This window comes from Neodiprion pinetum, chromosome 1 (assembly GCF_021155775.2).
Source record: "Neodiprion pinetum isolate iyNeoPine1 chromosome 1, iyNeoPine1.2, whole genome shotgun sequence".
NCBI lineage: Eukaryota > Metazoa > Arthropoda > Insecta > Hymenoptera > Diprionidae > Neodiprion > Neodiprion pinetum.
The window spans coordinates 20,782,131-20,805,985 of record NC_060232.1 but is presented as its reverse complement, the minus strand read 5'-3'; the positions used below and the strand labels follow the sequence as shown (position 1 = coordinate 20,805,985).

Here is a 23,855-nt window from a genome sequence, read left to right as displayed (position 1 = left end):
TAACAAAAATAAAAATATAGCGTAGATCGTAACGTAGATTTGCCTTTCTCTCTTGATGTCGCTGAGCGAACTAACGCGTGCGTCGTTCGTCATGGCAGACTCAACGCCAAGGCTTCTTCATGAGACAGGTTGTCGCGCTTCTAGAAGGTTCCATCCCGACGCCTGCTTTCGATTGGCCGAAGCCCTCAAGCCCGAGATAGGAAGAAGAGCGAGACCCGTAAAGGCGGACTCGCTAAGAACCATTTTTCTCAATACTTCCGCCGTTCGTGCAGAGTCCAAGGTCCTTTACCCCGATGTCTTCCCTCAACTTGTAGAATCGACGCCTCGGAAGCGCCTTTGTCAGGATGTCGGCCTTTTGTTCTTCAGTTCGACGATATTCGGCAGTCAGCTCTCCTGACCGAATCTTCTCCCGTACGAAGTGATATTGTACGTCGATATGTTTAGTTCTCTTGTGGAACTCGGGATTTTTCGCGAGACGAATCGCACTCTGATTGTCCACAAAGATCGTCGTAGCTTCTTCGCACGGACACGACATCTCCCGGAGAAATCTTCTCAGCCAAATGGCTTCCCTCGATGTTATCGACGCTGTCACGTACTCGGCTTCAGTCGTACTTAGTGTTACGAGTCTCTGTCGTTGGCTAGCCCATGTCACCGGTCCTCCGGCGAACTCGAAGATGTATCCTGTTGTGGACCTCCTAGTTTCCACGTCGCCTGCAAAGTCGGCATCCGAGAAACCTTCCAGCACCGGTGAACTCCCCTCGTCTCGATAGTCGATTCCGTACTCGAGAGTTCCTTTTACGTATGAAATTATTCGCTTCACTGCCCGCCAATGCTCCTTGCCGTGATTGTTGAGGAACTTGCTCACCAGGTTTACTGAAAATGCGATGTCTGGTCGAGAGACGGTCGACAAGAACATCAATGAGCTAACGCCCTCTCTGTATGGCACATCTTCAGCCTCCTCTTCTTCTGACAGCGAATGCAGTGCGGAACCCGGTTCGCACGGCACACTGACTGGCTTGGCATCCGTCATCCCGAATCGCTCGAGAATTTTCCTCGCGTACTTGCGCTGATGTACAAAGATTGATTTCCTGGCTCTGTCTCTTTGAATTTCCATTCCGACGAATGACCTTGCATCCTCGACGGTGATTTCGAAACCCTCCTTCAGATGCCCAAGTACTGTTTCGACGGCGTCCACGTCCTCTGCTGCAATTAGGCCATCATATACAAACAAAGCCAGATAGACAATCTTGTTTTTCACCCTGCCGGTAAAAATACACTGGTCTGCACTCGTTTCCTGAAAGTCAAACTGTCTCAGGAACGACGAGAATTTCTTGTTCCAACAGCGAGGCGACTGTTTTAAGCCGTACAGCGACTTCCTCAGACGATAGACGATGTTCTCCACACGTCCTTCGACGTTCAGACCATTGGGCGGAGCCATAAAGATTTCTTCTTCCAATTCTCCGGTCAGAAAAGCCGTCTGCACATTGGATTGCCTAATCTCCAAATCCTTGGATGCGATGATGGCCAACAGAACCCACAGAGAGTCGTATCTCACCACCGGTGAAAAGGTCTCGGAGAAATCCACGCCCTCTGTCTGCATAAAGCCTCGAGCACAGAGTCTGGCCTTGAAACGTCGAGAGTTTCCGTCCTTGCCGTCCTTGATACGGAAAACCCATTTGGAGTCGATGAATTTAATATGTGGCTTCCGTTCCGTTAGCGTCCAGGTCCCGTTGCTCCGATGGGATTGCAGCTCAGACTCGATTGCCGCCACCCAATGTTCTGCCTCTGGACAGCTGAGAGCTTCTCCGTAGGTTGACGGTACGGCGCACTCCGCCACGTTGGACTCGAACCTCGACGGTCTTCGAATCGACCTTCGATCTCGGAGGACTCGATCTTGCTCAGCTCGTGCGGCTCGTCGATTCTCCTTCAGCTGGTCCTGAGCAGGAGCATCCTCTGCCTCCTGGAACAGTTCGTCGTCCAGGTCCTCGTCCGCTTCCGCCGAAGCCGGAATCCTTGCCTCTTCCTTTGGCAACAGCAGTTCTCCCTCTTCGTTGTGTTTTTGCCCCACAGCGGGTTCGATCGTTTCCCGAAACGTCACGTCCCGTGACACTGAAACCTTTTTCGAAACCGGATCAAAAACACGGTAATTAGTAGAGTTGCTTTCATACCCCACGAAGATCACCTTCTTCGCTCGAGCGTCCACTTTGGTCAGCTGCTGCTTCGGTATGTTTACATAGGCCTCGGAACCAAAAATCCGCAGATGGCTCAGGTCAGGCTTCACGCCAAACCATAACTCGTAGGGCGTCGCTCCGCTCTTCACACTTGAGGCTCCCGCTCGGTTGACCAGATACACCGCCGTGCTGCACGCTTCCGCCTGCAGAAACTTTGGCAGTCCCTTAGCCAACAGCATCGTCCTCGCACTTTCGATCAGAGTTCTGTTGTCTCGCTCTGCCTTTCCGTTCTGCTGCGGCGTGTATGGAGCCGTGTACTCTCGTCGAATCCCTATAGCCTTTGTGTATTCGATCATGCTGCCATTCTTGAACTCCAGCCCATTGTCCGATCGAAGCACTTGCATCTGCCTCCCAAATTTGTTTTCGACCATTTTGTCGAAGACCTTGGATTTTTCAAGGACGTTGCTCTTATGCTTCAGGAAGAAAACGTGGCGAAAACTCGTTGCGTCATCCTTGAACAGCAACATGTAGCGCGCGCCTCCCAGAGACTCCGTCGACATCGGTCCACACAGATCGCTGTGACACACTTCGCCTGGTGTTGTCGTCGCACGAACACGTTCCTTCCGAAATGGCAGCCGGTGCGATTCTCCTTCCTGACACGCGCCGCAGAAATCGTCCCAGTCACCGTTGCATTTGACCCCCTGGATCAGCTTGTCCTTGACGAGCTTCTTCACCGCGTGACTGTTCACATGATCGAGTCGCTCGTGCCACACTCTCGAATCTGCCTTTCCCACGTTCGCTTCGGACGTCACTTCCGAATTCTTCGTTCGAAAAGCCATGAGATAGATTTCGCTGCCTTGCGCCACCCCGTGACCGACTGCGAAATTGTTTTTGTCGATGTGCACTAAGTCGCCGTGAAAAATCACATCGAGCCCTTTTCTTGCGCACTTGCGGACAGAAAACAAATTCTTTGTCATGTCCGGAACATGGAGGACACCTTCGATCCGAGAAGGCCGCCACTCGCCGCTCACATACTTGTCGATCTCGACAGTACCGACTTCCGCTACTCTGCACTCTTTCCCGTCACCAAGGGATACGATGTTCCCCGAGGGTAACTGGCGATAGTCCCGTAGCCACTCCCGTCGGTAAGTTATGTGCCGAGAGGCTCCGCTGTCGGTAAGCCAACTGTCGCTTCTATCGGCCGCGAGCACTTCCTTGACCACGTCCGCCGGTAGCGAGAAACTGTTTTTACCGACGCCCGGTGTGGACTCCTTCGCCCCACTCTCGGTCACAAACGCACAGTCGCGCTCTTCGTTGCCAGCCCGATCTTTTCCCGCGATTTTATTTTTGTCCTGCTTGCACTCACGAGCATAGTGTCCCATTTCTTGGCATTTATAACATCTCACTTTTTCTTCATCTTTCTTTTTCTTCTGCTTATTGTCTCAGGTACTTTGTCCTTTTTCCCCCTTTTTTGACCGGTTTGATGCCACAAGTGCACTTCTACTACTGTCGTTCTTCGACAGTCGCTCTTCTTCCCGAAGTAGCTTTTCTTCTAGATTTTGCCGCGTTTGCTGTGCCACCGCTATATTGTCCCACGTCGTCCGGAAGAACTGATATTTCGGAGCGAGACTCCCCAGAATTTTCGCCATGACCATCTCTTCCCGCACCATCCCTCCAACGTCGAGCAACTGCGCCACCATATTATTCACCTTCGTTAGGTGTTCGGTGATTGAGTCGTTCGGCCCCATCCGATATTCGAAAATCCTCCCGAACAGCATCAATCTATTTGACTCAGACTTCTGCTCGTGGATGGTCGACAGCTTCGTCCACACTTCAGCCACCGTTTCGTATATTAGCAGAGGTCTGCGCTGCACAGGCTCGATCACCGAGCTCAGCAAGAACATTGCGCGAGCGTTATCCTCCACCTACGTGGCTGAGCGCGGATCGGCCGCCGTCGGTCGCCGCCTCGTCCCGTCCACGATCGTCCATAGTCTGTGAGCCACAAATAATGCCTTTATTGTTACAGTTGACGGTGCAGGGTAAATCAAAAGGATAAGATTAACTTTTATGAATGTCTTTATTTTTCAGGCTCTTGACAATTTTGTATACGCTCGCGTGTGCGTTCGCTCTTATGCGTATAGGCAGACAGACTCACGCTTGACAACTGTTTTTCGTCGCCCTCTCTCTCACTCGCTCATTTCCTCTAGCTCCGATCCGACCGACCAATGAGCGGTGCTCGCATTCCTTTCGCGTTTCCGCGCTCTCCCGCTCTCATGCGACACACACGGAACACTCCTCAACAGCCTTCAACTCAAATTTCCAGCCCTGGTAACCACTACCGTCGAATCTCACTACACTTTTCGTGGAGATCGCTTCGGCCATCGTGGATTACCTTTCCGACAAGTTCACACGCGAACACCTGTTTCTCGCACAAGGACAATATGGCCGCCCCTCGCTTCACCACGCGCCTCGAACACGCGACTCTCGGCACGATTCCCCCTTTTTTTTTTTTGACACTTGCGAGACTCGACTTCCACGACCGTCTAATCACAGTTATGCAGCTGGCGTGACTGGACCCATAACCTATTGAATTTTTAATCGTTTCCTCTTCTTCTGTTTACGAGGAGGTATTTATTCAATGTATTATCTGTGATTAGTCGTGGAAGGATGTGGGAGATAGAGATAATACTTTCATCTTTATTTCGGTGACACAACGCGTACTGGTTTATTAGCAAAAGAAAAATAGAGTCTTTATTAAGAAAACTGAAATAAACTTTCTTTGAGTGCTTCTTTAACAAAAATAAAAATATAGCGTAGATCGTAACGTAGATTTGTCTTTCTCTCTTGATGTCGCTGAGCGAACTAACGCGTGCGTCGTTCGTCTTGGCGGACTCGACGCCAAGGCTTCTTCATGAGACAGGTTGTCGCGTTTCTAGAAGGTTCCATCCCGACGCCTGCTTTCGATTGGCCGAAGCCCTCAAGCCCAAGACAGGAAGAAGAGCGAGACCCGTAAAAGCGGACTCGCTAAGAACCATTTTTCTCAATAGAGTCCATTGATAATGAGATGTCCTCATCTTAAAGTAAAGATCTTGGAGGAGGATCGAACTATTCTCCTTGATTCTGGTAGTCAGGTTACGGCAATATCTGAGGTTTGCTACAAAGAAATATCGGCTAAAGAAAAGTTGAACGTCTTGCCTGTCTCGAATTTATTCGTCACGACGGCTATCGGGAAAAAATCGACGACTATAAAGCAACAGGTTTGGTTGGATATAGAGATTGAGGGTAGAAAATTGAGCTTTCCTTTTTTGATAATTCCGTTGTTAACGTCTACGGTTATATTGGGCAACGATTGGATGGAGCGAAATAGCGTGGTATTGGACTATAAAAATAGCGAGATCGAGGTTGCGGGTAAAGTTCTTTCGACGTTGACGGTGATATTCGAGCGAAACGCTTCCGAGACTCTTCGCTGTTCACAAAAAAATAATAATGATACTCTTGTGTTGGTGATAGACCTCAGGGGTCTTCCCGTAGAAGAGAAGACGGTTGAAAATAATTGCGAAAAGTTGAATAAAATAAATTCAGTCAATGATCTTGAGTCTAAGGGGGAAGGGGTACCTCCAAACGAGGGGGAATGGCCTGAGAATCAATCCTCGTGTGAGAAAATCTCGAAAACGACAGAGCGAGTTCATAATCACGAGGGAATAGTGAGCGAGATAGCGGCGAGATTGTTTCAATCAGACAAGGACTTTTTCGTGATTAGCGAGATAGATGAAAAACCAGAATTTGTGAGTAGTGAGGAGTTCGCGGAAGCTCTTGGCGCGGTCGCGTGTAAACTAATATCACTCGAGATGGCGCAGAAAGAAATTGTGATAAATACCATTGCGAGGTTCAGATTGTTGTTCTCGGATAAACCAGGGTGTGCTCGAGGATACGAACATCAGTTACGCCTGATCACCGCGCGGGCCGGTTTCACACCTATCCGGTCCTATTCCGCCTAAGAGAGCCCACCAAGCAGGCAATAGACCAAATGGTCGAAAACGGAGTCGTAGAGCGTGCCGTGAGGCAGTATTGTAATCCCTTAAGGATTGTTATGGAAGGAGATGGTTCCGTGAGGTTGTTCCTAGACGCCCGATTCTTGAACAAAATTATTGACGACGATCATCAATCTCCACCGCTTATAAACGAATTGTTGCAAAAGTTTCACGATGCGAGGTGGTTCTCTAAATTGGATTTAACGCAGGGTTATTGGCAAGTCCAATTGCATAGTGATTCTCGACAATATACAGCATTTCTATTCGATTCGAATTTGTATCAATTTTGCCGGATACCTTTCGGGCTTAAAACCGCCGGTAGTGGCTTTATGAGAGCGCTTGGGTGCGCGCTAAAAGGAGAATTTGATGCACTGAATATCGTGTTATATCGATGATATATTGATAGGTACGAAGACGTTCGACGAGCACATGGCAGTACTCGAGGGAGTTTTCCGACGATTATCCGAGTTCAATTTTACAATTAAGATGTCAAAATGCAATTTCTTCCTCAAAAAAGTGCCTTTCTTGGGATTTATTATCTCCGCTGCCGGAATTACACCGAAGCCGAGGAAGTTAGACGTGATCCAGAACTTTGAGGAACCGCGAAACAAGAAACAGCTACAACGATTCTTAGGAGTTTGCAACTACTACCGACAGTTTAACGTGAATCATAGCGCGGCTACAGATAAATTGCGGGACCTTTTGACAAAAGATAAAGACTGGACATGGAATTCCGAACATACTGAGTCGTTCAAAAAGCTAAAATATGATTTTGCGAATTGCATTGCTCTTAACGTCATTCCCGGCGCACAGTATAGATTACAGACAGATGCTAGTGACCGAGGAATTAGCGGAATATTATACCAGCAAGACAAACAGGGTTATCACAATGTGATCAGAGTAGTCAGTCGATGTTTAACGAAGTATGAGGGCAACTATAGAACAACCGAAAAGGAGTTGTTAGCGATTGTATTGGGAAACTGAGGATTTAAATACGCCGTCTGGTGGTCCGAATTCGAACTAGCGATTGTAGGATAGAATCATATGATCACCATAATATTAGTGTCAACAAAAAATTTCACCGCAGGATATATTCTTTATTAAAAAAAAAAAAATTAAACAACGAGTGAATTAAATGATTAAATTTATAAACAATAAAAATTTGTAATTAAATATATTCAAGTATGGAATTTTCTCCTCATAAAAATAATAGTCATGTATACTGTTGTGTGTATGGGTGTAAAAGTCATGCATCAAAGTATGAAACAGTTCGTTTTCATTCTTTTCCAAAAAAGAATGATAGTTTAGTGAAAATACTGAATACGTTCAATCAAGAAGAGCTAGTCGATAGACACGATATGTGGGTGAAAGTGCTGAGAACGGGCAAAAAAATATCACCCTCCATGAGAGTATGTTCGCGACATTTTACAAAAGATGATTATATTCCTTCTTGTAAGTATAACAAATAACAAAACATAATTAGCTTTAATTTTTCTTAGACCAAAGTTATAATAGTTTTACTTATTTTTCAGTAAGTCGACAACATTATTTGAAGAAAACAGCTGTCCCCTCAGTTAACTTACCGAGGAGCTCTCTCGACTGCTCTAAAAAAGTAAACCATGTTTCATCAGCTGAACGAGAGCAAAGGCAAATTAAAAGGTCATTTTTAAAAAACGAACTAAAAACTACCAACGAACCTAGCGATTTCAATACTGATAACAATTTTCAAGATGAGCTAGTTTTGGATGGTCAGATTGACCACAGACATGCAGATGAAAGTCAACCAAAAAATTCTGTTGGTGAAGAGGACTCCAATCTACAAACTTATCAAGTTTCTAAGAACGAAGCTGAGACATGTGCACAAAGTGCTAGTGAAATAATTAATAAACAATTTAAAGACGTAGCAACACAAGTTCGTACGGATAATTTTATTCCCAAATTTACTGACTTCATTTCTGATGACGGTGAACTAAGTACATTGACTGGGATTCCTAATTTTACTCTTTTAAATTCTATAAAAAAATTAGTTGACAAAAAAAAAAAAAAAAATGTCTCATTGTAATGCTAAATTAGATTTGTTAGACATAATCGTCATGACTTTTATGAAACTAAAGCAAAATATGTCATATGCACTTTTATCTGTTCTATTTAAATGTTACACAGCAGAAACTTGTAAAGAGAAAATTTTTCAAATGATTGACTTGTTATACATTTGTTTAAAGCCAGGAATATATTGGCCCAAAAAAGAGAATATTTTAAAGAATATTCCTCTTGATTTTATTGGGTTTGAAAATGTTCGTGCAGTCATTGATTGCACTGAAATTTCAATTCAAAGACCAAAATGTCTGTGTTGCCAAGTTGTGACGTATTCGCGGTATAAAAGCTGTTACACGGTCAAATTTATGACTGCTGTCACTCCTGCTGGTTTGATTTCTTTTATTAGTAAACCTTTTGGTGGACGAGCTTCTGATAATTCTATCTTTGAACAGAGTGGGATCATAACAAAGTTCGATAAGAAAGATGATGTAATGACTGATCGAGGCTTTACTCTTGATGAATTTTGCCAAAAAAATGATGTGAAATTAATTTCACCACCTTTCTTGAAAGACCGAAAACAGTTTTCCAAAGTTGAAGCGATGAATGGACGGCGAATTGCTAAAGCTCGTGTGCACGTTGAGCGAAGTAACCAACGTATTAAAAATTTTGAAATCTTATCATCAAAAATGCCTATTGGACTTGTTCATAAAGTTGAAAAAATTTTTACAATTATCTGTGCAGTTGTAAACTTAAGTCAGCCTATTTTAAAAGACGAAAAATTTGTTCAAGATAAAAAAAAAGTTGCTCAGGATTAAAATAATGTTATTAATGGTTGAAATAATTTCTATAAATATTTTATTACATTTGTAACTTATTTTTATGAACAAAGTACAAAGTAAAACTTATAAGTAACAATTACACTGATTTTCATTGTTCTTTTTGTTTTTCATTCTTCTCTTGTTGTTTCAAACATATATTATGTATCATTTTTTTAAAATATACTTTCTTTAAAGTTCTTAATAAATGTTTGGTAAATTTGACATTAAAACTAATAGGTATTATTTTTATTTGTTTGTCGAAAGAAGAATATATTATAAAGTCCGTAGATGGTAAATTAAGTATTGCCATACTTATTTGAACTTGAGCGTAGTACATGTGCTTAACTTTTAGAGTTACTTCACCATGCTGTTCTGTTAACCATTTAATTGCTTTCACAGTTTCTTCAATACCGTTACGTTTACCCTCTTTTGGACATTTAATTTCAATGAGTTTAAATGGTTTGTTATCTTTAAAAGCAATACCATCCGGGGAACAACCTACACAAGGATTTAATTCTGAAATAACTAAGCCACACTCAACTATTTCCATAGACATTAAATTAGCATAAGTTTCCCGCGCATAAGTTTCTTGCTCTAAACCATATTTTGTATTTTCATTGCTAAACGAGGGACTGTAAAAGTAATCATTAGATTTTTTTTTCCAGTCTGGATTTTTATTCGAATAATAAGTAAATAGTGAGTAAGCTCTACTAGCTGTTATCCGGAGTTCTCGTTCAGCTAGCCATACGGAATAAAGCTCAGTACTTTTCAAACAAATTGTTAAAGCATCCGTTGACAACTGATTAAAAATTTCATTACAACAATTTCCAATAACGCGACCAATCTTAAAATTTTTTAAATCTGAAAGTAATTCTGATGACTTTTGACTATCGATGATGGCTTGGAGTTTTTCAGGACATAAAACTAAATTATTATTATTATCATCATTATTAAAGTCTGTGATAACCTCGTGTCTTCCACATCTGTATATATTAAAAAAAAGGAGGGAAAAAAAAATTTATTGGTAAAAAATTTACTATAAAAAAATCATTATCCAAAATTCGAAAAAATTCACTACAAAAAAAAATCATGTATGTGTCAAATATAAAATTGATGATGTAAAATATCTACAAAAAAAAATCAGTAAAAAAATTAATTGAAATTAATTAAAGCAAAAATTATTTACATATGCTTTGCTAACGCAGACTGAGGATTATCTTCCACCATAATTCTAAGAAATTCATCATATTCTGCTTCGTCTAATTCAGTTAAACCATTGTTTAAACATAGTGGAGGATCAGTAGTAGTAGATGATGTGGTAGCTACAGGTTGAGTATTGTCTCCAGGTGACGTGTTGGCTTGAGCACCATCTGACTTACGTTTTTTTTTTGTTTTAATTTTTTCTTCCTCTTTTTTTTGTTTCTCTTCAAAACATTTGTGTTCAAGTAAAGGCTTCATCTCATATTTCTCTAGAGCGGATTTATGAGGTGCACTCCAAACACATTTTTTATCAGTACATGTTATATCTTTGAATTCTTCCAAATTATTTCTGTAAGTATAAAAGAATAAAGTCAATAATTCCATAATTATTTAATAATTTGAAAGTTGATTAATCAAGTGAAAAATATCAAATATAATAATTACCGGTTACAAAATAAAAGTACTGCTACAATATGTTTACAGGTACTTCCTAATCCAGCTTTACATGAGCATTCCATGCCAATTATTTTTCCGTCTTTCGAAATTTCACCATTTATTTCATGAGGTTCAGTTTTTAAACAATGTTGTAAACAAAACGCGAGGATATGATAAACATGACTATCATCACTATGATTTACTGTACCGCAGTTCAATAAATGATCACCATCAATAATGTTTTCTCCACTAGTAAAATTTCTACTTGTAGGTGTAGCTGAAGCAAATTTACAAATTTCTTGTATGCTTACACGCATTTTTAATTTTTAATAACTTTATGATTAATTGTCACACGTTTGCTTGCATGCAACAGCTGACTCCAGAGTCCTACAATCACTAGTTCATTTTTTAACCACCAGGCGGCTAAAACTTAAGCCACGCCTCTCCCACGGATCCCAATATTCTATAGGAAAATTCTGAGTGTACCTACTGGGTATTAGCTTTGTAATTGTGACGGATCACCAATGTTTAACGTTTCTAAATAAAGCCGTATTTCAAAATTCGAGATTAACGAGATGGACATTGCTCTTGCAGCAATATGATTTCGTAGTTGAGCATTGTCATGGAATTGATAACATAGTAGCCGATTTTTTCAGCCGAAATCCGAGAGAAAAATTCGAAGAGGAGGTGTCAGAAAGGTTAATTATTTCCGCCTTGCATCGATGTTTTCTTCCGGTAGAAAATGGCATTGAGGATCCTACATTTTGGACCATAGCTCTCTTAGACTACGATTGTAACGTTCATCAAAGTTTCAAGGAACTAGGGAGGTTACAAAATGAGGATCTGAATATAAAGGAAACGATTGATGAGTGGCGGAATGATCCTGACGGACCGTCCCAATATCTTCTACATAACAATATCCTTTTTCACCAAGAAAAAATCGGCGATTGGAAAATCGTAATCCCGGATATTCTCCGAAAATCATGAATTGAAGCTATACATATAAAACTCGGTCATCCGGGAGTCTATAAGACTCAGAGTCATTTAAAGAAATTCTATTATTGGAGGGGATTAGCTGCTCAAGTAAAGAAATTTGTAACAAGTTGTGATCTGCGTCAGAGGGTGAAGTATCTATCGATATCAATGGAGGGGGAATACGGTTGTGTAACGTCAGAGAAGCCTAAAGACTTAGTAACGGTGGATTTTTATGGACCTCTCTCGAGGGCTCGAGGGGGTATGCAGTATACTTTCGTGATGCTGGATGTATTTTCGAAGCTCGTTACCTTATATCCGATGAGAAACGCGACCGTGAGAACTACGCTAAAGAAAATTTTCACCCAGTTTATACTGAAGTTCGGCAAACACGAAAGAATTCTCTCTGACCATGGTACGCAATTTACCTCCCACCTCTGGAAGGCAGAACTAGAAGCGAATCAAATTAAAGTCTTATATAGCTCGATTCGGCATCCACAGTCAAATCCCACGGAGAGGGTTGTGCGCGAATTGGGGAGGTTGTTTCGAACGTTATGCGCCGTTAGGCATACGAAACGGGTCGAATATACGAGTATACCAGATATAGAAAGGATTTTAAAGGTGACGGTACACCAGAGCACTAAATTCTCCCCATTAGAACTACATTTTGGGAAGCCTATCCAGGAGGAGATTCATAGAATTATCAGCTACCCCCCAACGCATGCCCTGTCTCACGAGTATATGATATCGTTAGCGCGCGCGAATATTCAAAAGAGTTTCGAGAATCGTAAGAGAGGTCAAAAACATGCTTCAAATATTGAGTTATCTATTGGCGATAAGGTGTTGTTGCGAGTGAGGCATCTCTCGAACGCATTCGATAAAGTAATAAAAAAATATTTCCATCTCTTCGAAGGGCCGTACGAAATTCTCCGAATATCCGGGCAAAATGCATTCGTTCTGGGTGATCGTAAGAGAGATCTTGCTGAGGTTGGTACATACAATCGCTTTAATCTACGAAAATACTATGAGCCTGTCGTTGCTGCTGCTGGGTCCGACGAGGAGGCATGAACAAATTTTGGATAGGCGGGAGGCGAAGTTGTCTGTCGAAATTCTCCTGTAATATAATTGGATAGTTATTTAAGATGATTGTCATATCATTAGGTATGTATTTAAGATGACTGTATTAGAATTAGGTAGTTAGGTAAGATGACTTTATCATGGTAATATAAGAATGAATGAGGCGTGTGTACAGCGCCAGGGACGAGAGTAATATGACTCAGAAAAGATTGGTAATATATTTAGGTAGTTATTTAAGATGATTGTAATATAGTTAAGTAGTTTAAGATGACTTTATTATTGTAATATGAGATTGAATGTGGGGTGTAATATACCAGGCGCAAGAGTAACACGGCTTAGAAAAGATGAGTAACGAATATCAGAAGGTATTGGGCGAAGGTTTATTTTCGCGAATGTAATAAATAATTCAGCGCCGGTCGAAAAGTTCGCCCAGCACAGAAAGAGGGAAATGTAAGTGGCGATGCGGAATTTGAATATTCGCGGCCTTATTAGGCCACTAAAATGTCATATGAGAGGAGACAGGTGACGCGGCGCCCAGTGGCGTTAATTGCCGATACGGTCGCGGTACTCGCTTGGCCAGCGAAAGGGGGAAGATCTTCGGTGACAACGGGATCTTTTTCTCTTTCTCTCCGGGAACGTTGATGAGACCAGTTGGGTGACAATCCATAACAACTTAAGAGGGAGGAAGGGAGGCCAACGTGGACTGTATGCCGTCGGCATATCCCGATCGATTTGACCACCTGACGAGTCCAAAAATTAATTCTCCGCCAACTCACCACCCGAGATTCCCTGGAGTTTAAGGGAAAGAGCCAACAATCGATAAAGCAGGTGGTCAAGATAAGTTGCCAAGACAATTGTAATTTTGCACTGGAGGAATTGTACTGGTAGGGAGCTGACTATAGGTCGGAAAAACGTTCGAGCGAAAATAGCTTTAAACCATTATGTGTAGTAATGCGCCTGGTGTTTCTGTTTTGTTAGTATAGATATATGTAGGTAGATGTACACAGATTTAGGGATCCATATCCCTAAAATTTAATATCCTTTTTGTTTTTGTATAATATCACAACGCCAAGACGTTCTACGAGAAAAACCATACCGAGAAAATTCGATGACTATGTATCGTATCTAGTCATTCAAGAATCAGAGCCGATTACTTGGAAAGAAGCCTTGACTGGAGCCAATGAAGAAAATTGAAAAAAGGCCATGGATTCAGAAATTGATTCACTAAATAAAAATCAAGCATGGAATTTGGTGGATCTACCCAAAGAAAAGAGACCAATTGACACAAACTGGGTGTTTGAAATAAAGAAAAACAGTGAAGGATTACCAGAAAAATTCAAGGCAAGACTGGTAGCAAGAGGTTTTGCCCAAATCGAAGGAATAGACTACAACAACACATACTCGCCTCTAGTCAGACACAGCACTATACGCTACCTCTTGGCACTTACTGCGAGAAATAACCTCGAAGTTAATCATTTAGACGTTGAAACCGCTTTTCTTCACGGAGATCTAGAAGAAGAAATTTATATTCGGCAACCAGAGCCATATATAGAAAACGAAAAACAGGTCTGTAAACTACAAAAGGCAATTTATGGATTAAAACAAGGAAGCCGATCGTGGAACGAAAAATTGGACTCCGTACTAAAAAGTCTAAATCTCAACAAATCAAGGGCAGATCAATGCGTTTATTATTCGAAACAAGAAGACAAGATAATAATCATCGCAGTCTACGTAGACGATCTACTAATTTTCTCAAACGAAGAAACATTAAAAAAAATATAATCGAAGGATTAAAAAGGAAATTCAAAATGAAGGACCTAGGATAAATAAAGTATTGCCTGGGAACCAATATCGAGCAAAAAAAGGGTAAGGTACAAATTAATCAAAAAACCTACCTAGAAAATATCCTGAACAGATTCCGAATGCAAGAATCAAAACCGGTCAGTACCCCGATGGACACGAACAAAATCCTGAATAACATTTCGACGGAACAAGACAAAGGAACGGAAAATATCCCATATCAAGAAGCCATTGGTGCTTTACTGTACTTAAGTCAAATAACAAGACAGGATATTAGTTATGCGATATACACATTGAGCGCCTACAACAATATTGCAACGAAAATTCACTGGCAAGCAGTCAAACGAGTATTTAGATACCTGCAAGGGACAAAGGAGCTTGGCTTAGAATACAATAAAGAAGGAAACAACGAGATCTTTGGATATTGCGACGCAGATTGGGCCAATGACGAGGGAGATAGAAAATCTATCACAGGCTACGTTTTCATTCTTCAAGGAGGTGCAATATCATGGAGCTCAAAGAAACAACACATCGTCGCACTCTTAACCTGCGAAGCAGAGTATATGTCACTCGCTGCAGCCGTTCCAGAGGCTTTATGTCTACGGAAATTAATACAAGAATTGGACCCCGCTTCTATTACGAAGCCCACGCTCATCTACATGGATAACAGAGGAGCTATTGATCTAGCTCACACATCAGCTTACAAACCTCGAACGAAGCACATCGACGTAAGATACCACTTCATCAAAGAAAATATCGAAAAGGGCAACGTAACAATAAAATTCATTGGAACGAAAGAAATGCTAGCAGATTCGCTAACGAAGGCATTACCTCGCATAAAACACGACACTTGTACGAACGGCATGGGAGTAAGAATGCTCGCATCACAATAATAATATAAAAAAAGGAAAATTCAAATCACAAAGGGAGTGTTGGAAAGTATGATTCAAATTTTCCCACTCTTCTTATGGACACCACAATTTAACACCAACCACTCGCGCTCTCTACTGGACTATAAAAACACACTTCTTTTTCCTGTACAATTTTTTCTCATTTGTAATAAAATCTAATCTACTTTTGCATATATGTAAAACGTGTTCCACAATACATTATTTAATATCGATTCCCATCAGATGGAACAAACTTCCATGGCTGGAAAGCCCAGGTAAATGCGTTATTCGTAATGAATGATATTCTTGACGTCGTGGACGGCACGAGGACGGAGCCGGCCGCAGGCAACGATCAAGCAGCCGCGTTGAAGAAAAACATAAAGGACAACGCAACGGCAAAGTTTATAATAGTATCGAATCTCGAAGAGACGCAACAAGTGTGTGTATCATGTATTTCTGCGAAAGAAATGTGGGACAAACTGTGCCTAATTCGTGAACAGAAAACCGCGACTAATAAGCTGGGACTAATACAAAAGTTCCACGCATATCGAATGAGTGAATCGGACACGGCAGTTCAACATGTGGCAAAAGTAACAAACATGGCCAGTCAACTCAAGGACATCGGCGAAGATGTGTCGGACGGCACGATAATGGCAAAGATACTGGCGAGCCTCACCACGCGGCCTAGCACGCTTCAAGTAGCCTGGGATAGCGTAGATCCTGCACGGCAAACGCTGGACAACCTCCAGGAACGGCTCATAAGAGAAGACACAAGGCTCAACGGTGAAGTAGAAGCATCGGAAGCGCTGGCTGCGACAGCCAAAAATCGTTGTGGAAAAGGATCGACTAGTGCTAAAAATAAAAAGACTAAAAATAAACGGGACATGAAAGAAGTGCAGTGTTACGAATGCCAAGGCATGGGACGCTTCGCTAGTCGCTGTCGAAACAAGCGAAAGTCACGTGAAGATGCCCGAAAAACACGTGATTGTGCGTTCGTGAGGGAAACGGACGGTTCGGCGGCGTCGGACTCGAAAAGTGCGGAAAGCGCGAATGTGCTGTGGACAAAGAAGAAAATTATGAATGCCGATCAGAGTGAAGTCTGGCTGATCGACAGTGGCGCGTCGCGCCATCTGACTTACCGACGCGATTGGCTGTCCGATTACAAGTCGGATAACACGGGTTCTACAGTATCGCTCGGCGATAACCAAAACTGCAACATTGCCGGTGAAGGCACGGTTGAAATCAAAAAACTGATCAACGGAGTGTGGCTAGACGCGAGAATCGAAAACGTATTATACGTGTCTGAATTACGAAAGAATCTATTCTTGGTCGGAGTGTACACCCAAAAAGGATTCGGCGTGAGTTTCAAAAATAATCAAGCTCTCGTAACTCGCGATGGCGAAATACTCGCGACTGGTATGAAGCAAAACAATGGCATATATCGGATGCTTTTCAAGGTTGTGAAACGAGGCAGTGGCGAAGAAGCCAATGTAGCCACTGAAAACTTAACCTTGTAGCACGAGCGACTAGGACACGTCGGGAAGCGCGCAATTTGTGAACTAGCAGAAAAGGGACTTGTGAGTGGTGTGACACTCACAGACAAAAGTGACGTTTTCTGCGAGCCGTATCGGTTTAGAAAAACGCACAGGCTGCCGTTTAACAAGAAATTGGAACGCGACAAGACAATAAATCCGGGGGAAAAGATGCACTCCGATATCTGTGGGCCGATGTCGACAGACTCGCTCGGAGGATAAAGGTACTTCCTCACCTTTAAAGACGAAGCAACCGGCTACAGGCACGTCTACTTTATGAAACGAAAATCCGAAGTATACGAAAAGTTTTAAATTTTCGAAAGAATGATCGAGAACAAATTCGGAAGAAAAATGAAGACACTCCGCATCGATAATGGCCGAGAATTTTATAACGAGCAGATGGATAAATTCCTTGAAAAGTGCGGTATTAAACGAGAAACAACAGCACCCTACAATCCGGAACAAAACGGTAAGGCCGAGCGTGACAACAGAACGATCGTTGAAAGTGCCCGTACAATGATCATCGCAAAAAATCTGTCACTGACTTTATGGGCGGAAGCAACAAACTGCGCGGTATATGTGTTAAATCGAACCGTGTGGACGAGGGGAGCTGTCACGCCATACGAAGCTTGGACTGGGAAGGTACCAAACTTAAAACAACTCCGAATTTTTGGAACAGATTCGTATGTACACACCCCAAAACAATTCCCCCAAAAATTCAACGCTCGAGCAGCCAAGAAGTTTTTTGTCGGATACACGGAAGACACAACAAAGTACAGAGTATACGATCCCGAAAAGAAGAAAGTCAGCATCGTTTGAAACGTCGTATTCAACGAGAACATTCGCTCGCCGTCGCGTCGGTGGAAGCGAACGAAAAAGAAGACAAATATGAAATATTTCTCCCGAGGAACGAGGTACATCAAAACGACGAAGAAGAGCACGAGATTAACGACGAAGAAAACAACGTCAATATCAGAGAACGAGAAGAAGACTGCAACGAAGGTAACGCACGAGAGAACGAGCAAGAACGCAAAGATCAAAGAGTCCTGCGAGATCGAAATATAATTCAAACCCCGAGAAGGTACAGACACGATGCAAAAGTGGCCGAATATCTGGTCCCGTTAACATACGAAGAAGCAACGAAGAGCACTGAAGCCACGCAGTGGGCAAGTGCGATCCATGAAGAATTTAAAGCTCATGAAGACAATTGTACGTGGGAAATCGTAACAAAAACACCAGACATGAAACTGATTGATTCAAAATGGGTTTTTCGACGGAAGACAGACGTTGACGGGAAGTCACACCGCTTCAAACCTCGACTGTGCGCGAGAGGTTTCCAACAACGAGAAGGAATCGATTTCAAGGAAACATTCTCTCCGGTCGTGAGGTATAACTGGCTTAGGATCTTGTTAGCTACAATAGCAGCGAAAAATCTCGAAGTAATGCAGTTCGACATTCAAACTGCCTTCTTATATGGAAAGCTGGAAGAAACAATATTTATGAAAATTCCGGAAGGACTGAAGTTGGAAGAAGACCCTGAGAACGTCGTGTGTAGGCTGGAGAAATCCCTCTACGGACTCAAGCAAGCTCCACGTTGCTGGAATCAAAGATTCAAAAAGTTTTTAAGTGAATTTAATCTTAAAGAGTACGAAGCAGATAAATGCGTGTTTACCGGAAAGGTTAAAACCCACGAAGTGGATCTGGCACTGTTCATCAATGACAGGCTAGTAGCCTCAGACAATGTAGAGACCCTTAAGGGGGGAGCCTGCTTTAGAGGCTTCACAAAATCGATTTTTTCAAGGATTTTTTTGAGAAGGAAAGAAATATCCGATTGAAACGAAACTGCCAGGTTTTATTGTTATATATTTCAGCAGTCTTCTTAAATTTTTTCATTAAGATATATGTCATATTATGCCTGGTACAAGCATTTCACCGAGGCGTCTCGAGTGTGCATTTGTTGTGCGGCGGAAAAGGTGCAGGTCGCAATTTCCATCTGAAACAAAGAACCCAAAAAAATTTTTACTTCTCAATAATATAGCTTCTAGTTAATCCAAGAAAATTGAACAAAAAGTGAAAAATTCAACAATTTTTCGCAAATTAAAAAAAAAATTCACTTTACATTGTTTAAAAAGTGGGTTAATCTTAACTTTCTTAAGGTTTTTTAGGTTCAACTAGAAGAAAATTTAATCCCGAGTACAATGCAATTTGTCTCGTTTCGAAAGGACGTTTAGTTTTTTCCCAATCTTTCCCGCCAATTAGGAAAAATCGTAAAAATGAAAAACCGAAAAATCATGCGTCAAAGTTTTCGTATATAAAAAATCGTAATTTTCTTGAACTTACCGCATTAATATGCTAATCAGTGATTCCTGGTCCATAGAGTTACCCTTCAGACTCTTCAAAAAACTGGTTCAAAACTTCAAAAAACCGCTCGTATACCTACTCGACGCTTGCTCACTATTTCTTCTGTAACTCCGAAAATATTTCGAATTCTCGTCTGAAATTTTAGGGACACATTCTTGGATAGTTTGGGAAGACATTTATGCAGAAAAAAAAAATAGACTTTTTGAAGCCTCTAAAGCAGGCTCCCCCCTTAAGACAATCATCAGACGATTAAGTGAAACCTTTAGAATAACGATCGGAGAGTCAAATATTTTTGTTGGTTTACAGATCGAACATAACAGAGAAACGGGTCAAATTATGATTCGTCAAAGCGCGTACACAAAGAAAATAATCGAGAAATTCGGTATGAACATAACATAACATAAATGAACATAACTCATCTCATTGGCAAGCGGTAAAGAGAATATTCGCGTACTTGAAAAACACGGTTGATTATGGCATCGAGTACCGAAGCGGCGGTAGCGAAGCGAAGCTCATAGGTTTTTCGGACACCGACTACGCCTGGGACCTAGAAACGCGAAGGTCGACCACGAAGTACGTTTTCTGCCTTGCAAACGGAGCCATAACGTGGTCATCACAGCGGCAAAGACTGGTAACATTAAGCACGACAGAGGCCGAGTACATAGCTGAATCAACAGCTGCTCGTGAATTAGTCTGGATCAGAAAGTTATTGTTGGACATCGGGTGTCCCTGCGACAAGGAGACAACACTTTACGTCGATAATCAAAGCGCAATACAACTAGTCAGAAACCCAGTCTTTCACAAAAGGACAAAACATACAGATGTTCACTTTCACTTCATCCGCGAAAAAGCGAACGAAAAAGAAATCGTAGTTGAATACGTTCCATCTGAAAACCAAAGAGCGGACATATTTACAAAAGCGCTGCCGCGAGACCGTTTCAGAGATCTATGTTATAAGTTGAACATGATAACGGCGAACGAGAAACATTCGAACGGCGGTAGTGTTAAAGCTAGTTAAGTTAAGCATGTTTCTGTTACCGACTGTACAGACGTGCATTTCTGGCACACACCGCACAAAGCGCTGCGGTCGAGAGAGACGCGCATTTTTCTTTCATCGTTTTTTTTTTTTTTGTCTAGTCTAGATGCATGCTTGAGAAGAGAAAGATTTATAATATTTTCAATACGTTTATACAATAAATTAAACAAATTATTCTTCAAGTAAAACTCGTTTTTCCAACCTAATCTAACAATAACATTCTAAGTTTGTTATCAGATATAACATGTGATATTTACTGTACCAAATGTTTATTTAGAGAATGTATAAATTGTAAAGACAAGGCTGTAGAATACAACCTTCCGCAAGCTACTAAAACTGTTATTTATCGACAATGAATGTATGAAAATGCAACGTGTGAAAAATATGGTAAGACGAAAACAGTGCATAAGCCTCTGAAGAAGGAAATAACTGTTACTTTGAAAGAATTAATTTTAGTATTAGAAGATACATTGAAATCATTTTTGCTACATGCTGTAAATATTGCACATCAGTACCAATTTAAGTGATGACACAGTTAAAAAAAAATTTGTCAACAAATGAAGTGCTTATCCACATTGATTTTAGTGAAAATTATTGTTGCAAATACAGAAAAGAAATTCAAGCAGTTCACTTCCGTAGTGGTCGGCAGCAAGTCACGCTGCATACTGGCGTGTTATACTTGAAAAATTCTGATAATACTGTTAAAGTACAATCTTTCTGTACTCTTTCCAATAATATTCGACATGACTCAATAACAGTATGGGCTCATCTTGAACCAATATTCGATTGGCTTGAAATTCATAGACCGAACATCCATACTGTACACCTTCTGAGGGACAGCCCAGTTGACCAATACAAAAACAAATTTATCTTCCACATTGTTTCTCATCATTTAAAATATTTTTTACCAGGTATAAATAATTTTACTTGGAATTATTCTGAGCCTGGGCATAGCAAAGAAGCACCGGATGGTGTTGGTGGCACCTTAAAGAGGTTTGCCGATCAAGCCGTGGCTGAAGGAAAAGATGTGACAGATTTAAATGTATTTAAAAATGTTCTGAGTTCAAAATGTCCCTCAATAATGCTTATTGAGGTAAGTACAGCAGAAATCAATAAAGCTGATAATTTGATAAAAAAATCTAGTTATATTTCTACATTTCCTGGCACTCAAAAAATCAGACAATTTGTGGTTCCGAATAATGTGCTTGAATTTAGAACCTTATCTTGTTTTGACTGCATTGGAAAATGCCAACATTTTCATCTTGGATATTACAAAATTTCTGATATATTGAATAAGGACAAACTTGCAGTATCAACGCGACGTAAAAGAAAAGACGTTAAAGTACCAAGCGATGTAAAAATTTCTGAAACTATTCCTCCTGAAAAGGGTACCTATGAATATAAAGTTGGTGATCATGTCCTTATAACATGGAATAACGAGGTCTATCCTGGTAAAATTCTTTCATTATCTGATGATGGGGCTTTAGTACGGTGTATGAAGAAAGAATTGAAATGTTGGGAATGGCCGATGGTTAAAGATGAAGAACTTTATGCTTCGCCCGACCTCTTCAAGTAATTCAACCCCCTAAGATACTCAGTAGAGGTTGTTACTTTGATGAAGAAGTCGATAAAAAAATGAAAACTTTAAGAAGGTAAAAATAACTAAAGCTAACTGCGATTAGTTTGCACAAACTGATAGATAAATATTAGATTAGTGAAATTGCAATGTATGTTCTTCTCTTTCATTATTTTTCTACAACTTAAGTCTTTATTATGAAAATATGTACTTGTCTTCACTATGTTATAAACATAAGTAAAATTTTAGACTGATGATAGTACTTAAACTTTGTCATTTAAATGATTTGAACTAATTATTATTAATATTATTTTTAAAGATCAATGTGTTTTGTTCGTGACAATCAAATTGTTACATTAAGGGTTTAATTATTATAGTTTTACAATAAAAATTGTTGAATTATTATATTTTTGCTATAAAATAAAATAATTAGTGCATTACAGAATTTTTAAGTATTGTGAAATCATATTAAAAATCATTCCCTCACAAATCTGTCATTCCCTCATTTTCGAAATTTTTTTTTTTCTTTATATTTGATTCAAACTCAAAAAAGTTGGGGACCACTATAATATTTTCATCAAACAAGATGTAAACTACAACTTGTGCAAAAAAATTCGATAATGAGTTGAAAAAAAATTAATTAACTCGGTGAAGCTATTTTCGACTTTTTTTGACAATCAGCCTCAGATTACATTTAGCTAGACAAAAACAAGAAGAAGATACGGAATCCAAAGAACCACCTAACTTATTGAAGAGAGTGTTCAGAGCACACGGTTGCTCGTAAACGTATGTGTAGTTGCGCATGCGTTATTACAACTCTTGCTCTATCGTTATTGAGCACGGGGCTCCAATAGATAGTTCGAGAACACGGCCGCTCCCAAGCACATGTCTCTAGATATACGATATTATAATAAACCTTTTTTTCTTATTGCAAACGCAAGTCGACGTTATTGTTGCAGAAGTAAGTTTATCAAATTCGTATCTCCCGCGCCTGCGTGCGCTGTAAGGGAGGTGCAGTGTGTGTGGTTGACGAGAGGAGCGATGGTGTGCACGGATGTGCGTAGAGTTTTTTTTAGTCTTCCGGAAAAGGAGAGCGAGTAACCACGTTGTTTGTTTATGTATCGAGTGTACCATCGAGGGAGAGGGCGATATCGAACTCGAAGCTTTTGTCGATGGTCGATGGAATTCTGTGCGGTTCGAGAAAGTGTTGTATGTTCCGGAGATGAAGAAAAATCTGTTAGCGTTGGGAGCCTGTGCCAAGAAAGGTTTTTTCATCGGGATCGACGAGGAGAGTGTAACAGTGACATTGAAGGACGAAATAGTGATGACTGGTGTGGGTCTCGGCAACTCGATTTATCAAATGCTTGTTCGCGTGGTGTTACCGACAGAGTCGATGGAAGTAAATGTATCGACGGCCGATCTGAAAACGTGGCATGAGCGTTTAGGACATGTTGGTGCGCGTGCTCTCGAGGACATGGTGAAAAATGAACGTGTGACTGGCGTGAAGCTAAAGAACGTCGGAAAATTTTTCTGTGAGCCCTGTGAGCTTGGAAAAGCACACCGAAAGCCGTTTAAAGAGAGTTCGAGATCGCGAGAACTGAAGCCGGGTGAGTGCGTGCATACCGACGTGTGTGGACCGATTCAGGTGAATTCACAGGGTGGCGCTCGCTATTTCGTTACTTTCATTGACGAAGCTTCGAATTTTTGTCATGTGGACTTTCTTCGTCACAAGAATGAAGTGCTCGAAAAATTCAAGGCTTACGATAAAATGGTCGAGAACAAGTTCGGTGCAAAGCTGAAGATCGTGAGGTCGGACAATGGCGGTGAATATAAGAACAAAAGGTTTGCCGCGTACCTGAAAGAACGAGGGATAGTTATGGAAAATTCAGCACCACACACGCCGGAACAAAACGGGAAGG

The 23,855-nt window shown here is 41.2% G+C and overlaps 1 protein-coding gene across 1 annotated transcript; it reads left to right on the top strand.

Annotated features, from left to right (window-relative positions):
- Window positions 1–14,663: 14,663 nt before the first annotated feature.
- Window positions 14,664–15,434, top strand: LOC138191406 (uncharacterized). Its single transcript, XM_069138159.1, has one exon. The coding sequence runs from the start codon at window positions 14,664–14,666 to the stop codon at window positions 15,432–15,434; it is 771 nt and encodes a 256-aa protein (XP_068994260.1).
- The last annotated feature ends 8,421 nt before the right edge of the window (window positions 15,435–23,855 follow it).

Bases quoted from the DNA above. Each gene is read 5' to 3' on its own strand.
- LOC138191406 (XM_069138159.1), top strand. From the start codon at position 14,664: ATGCAAGAATCAAAACCGGTCAGTACCCCGATGGACACGAACAAAATC.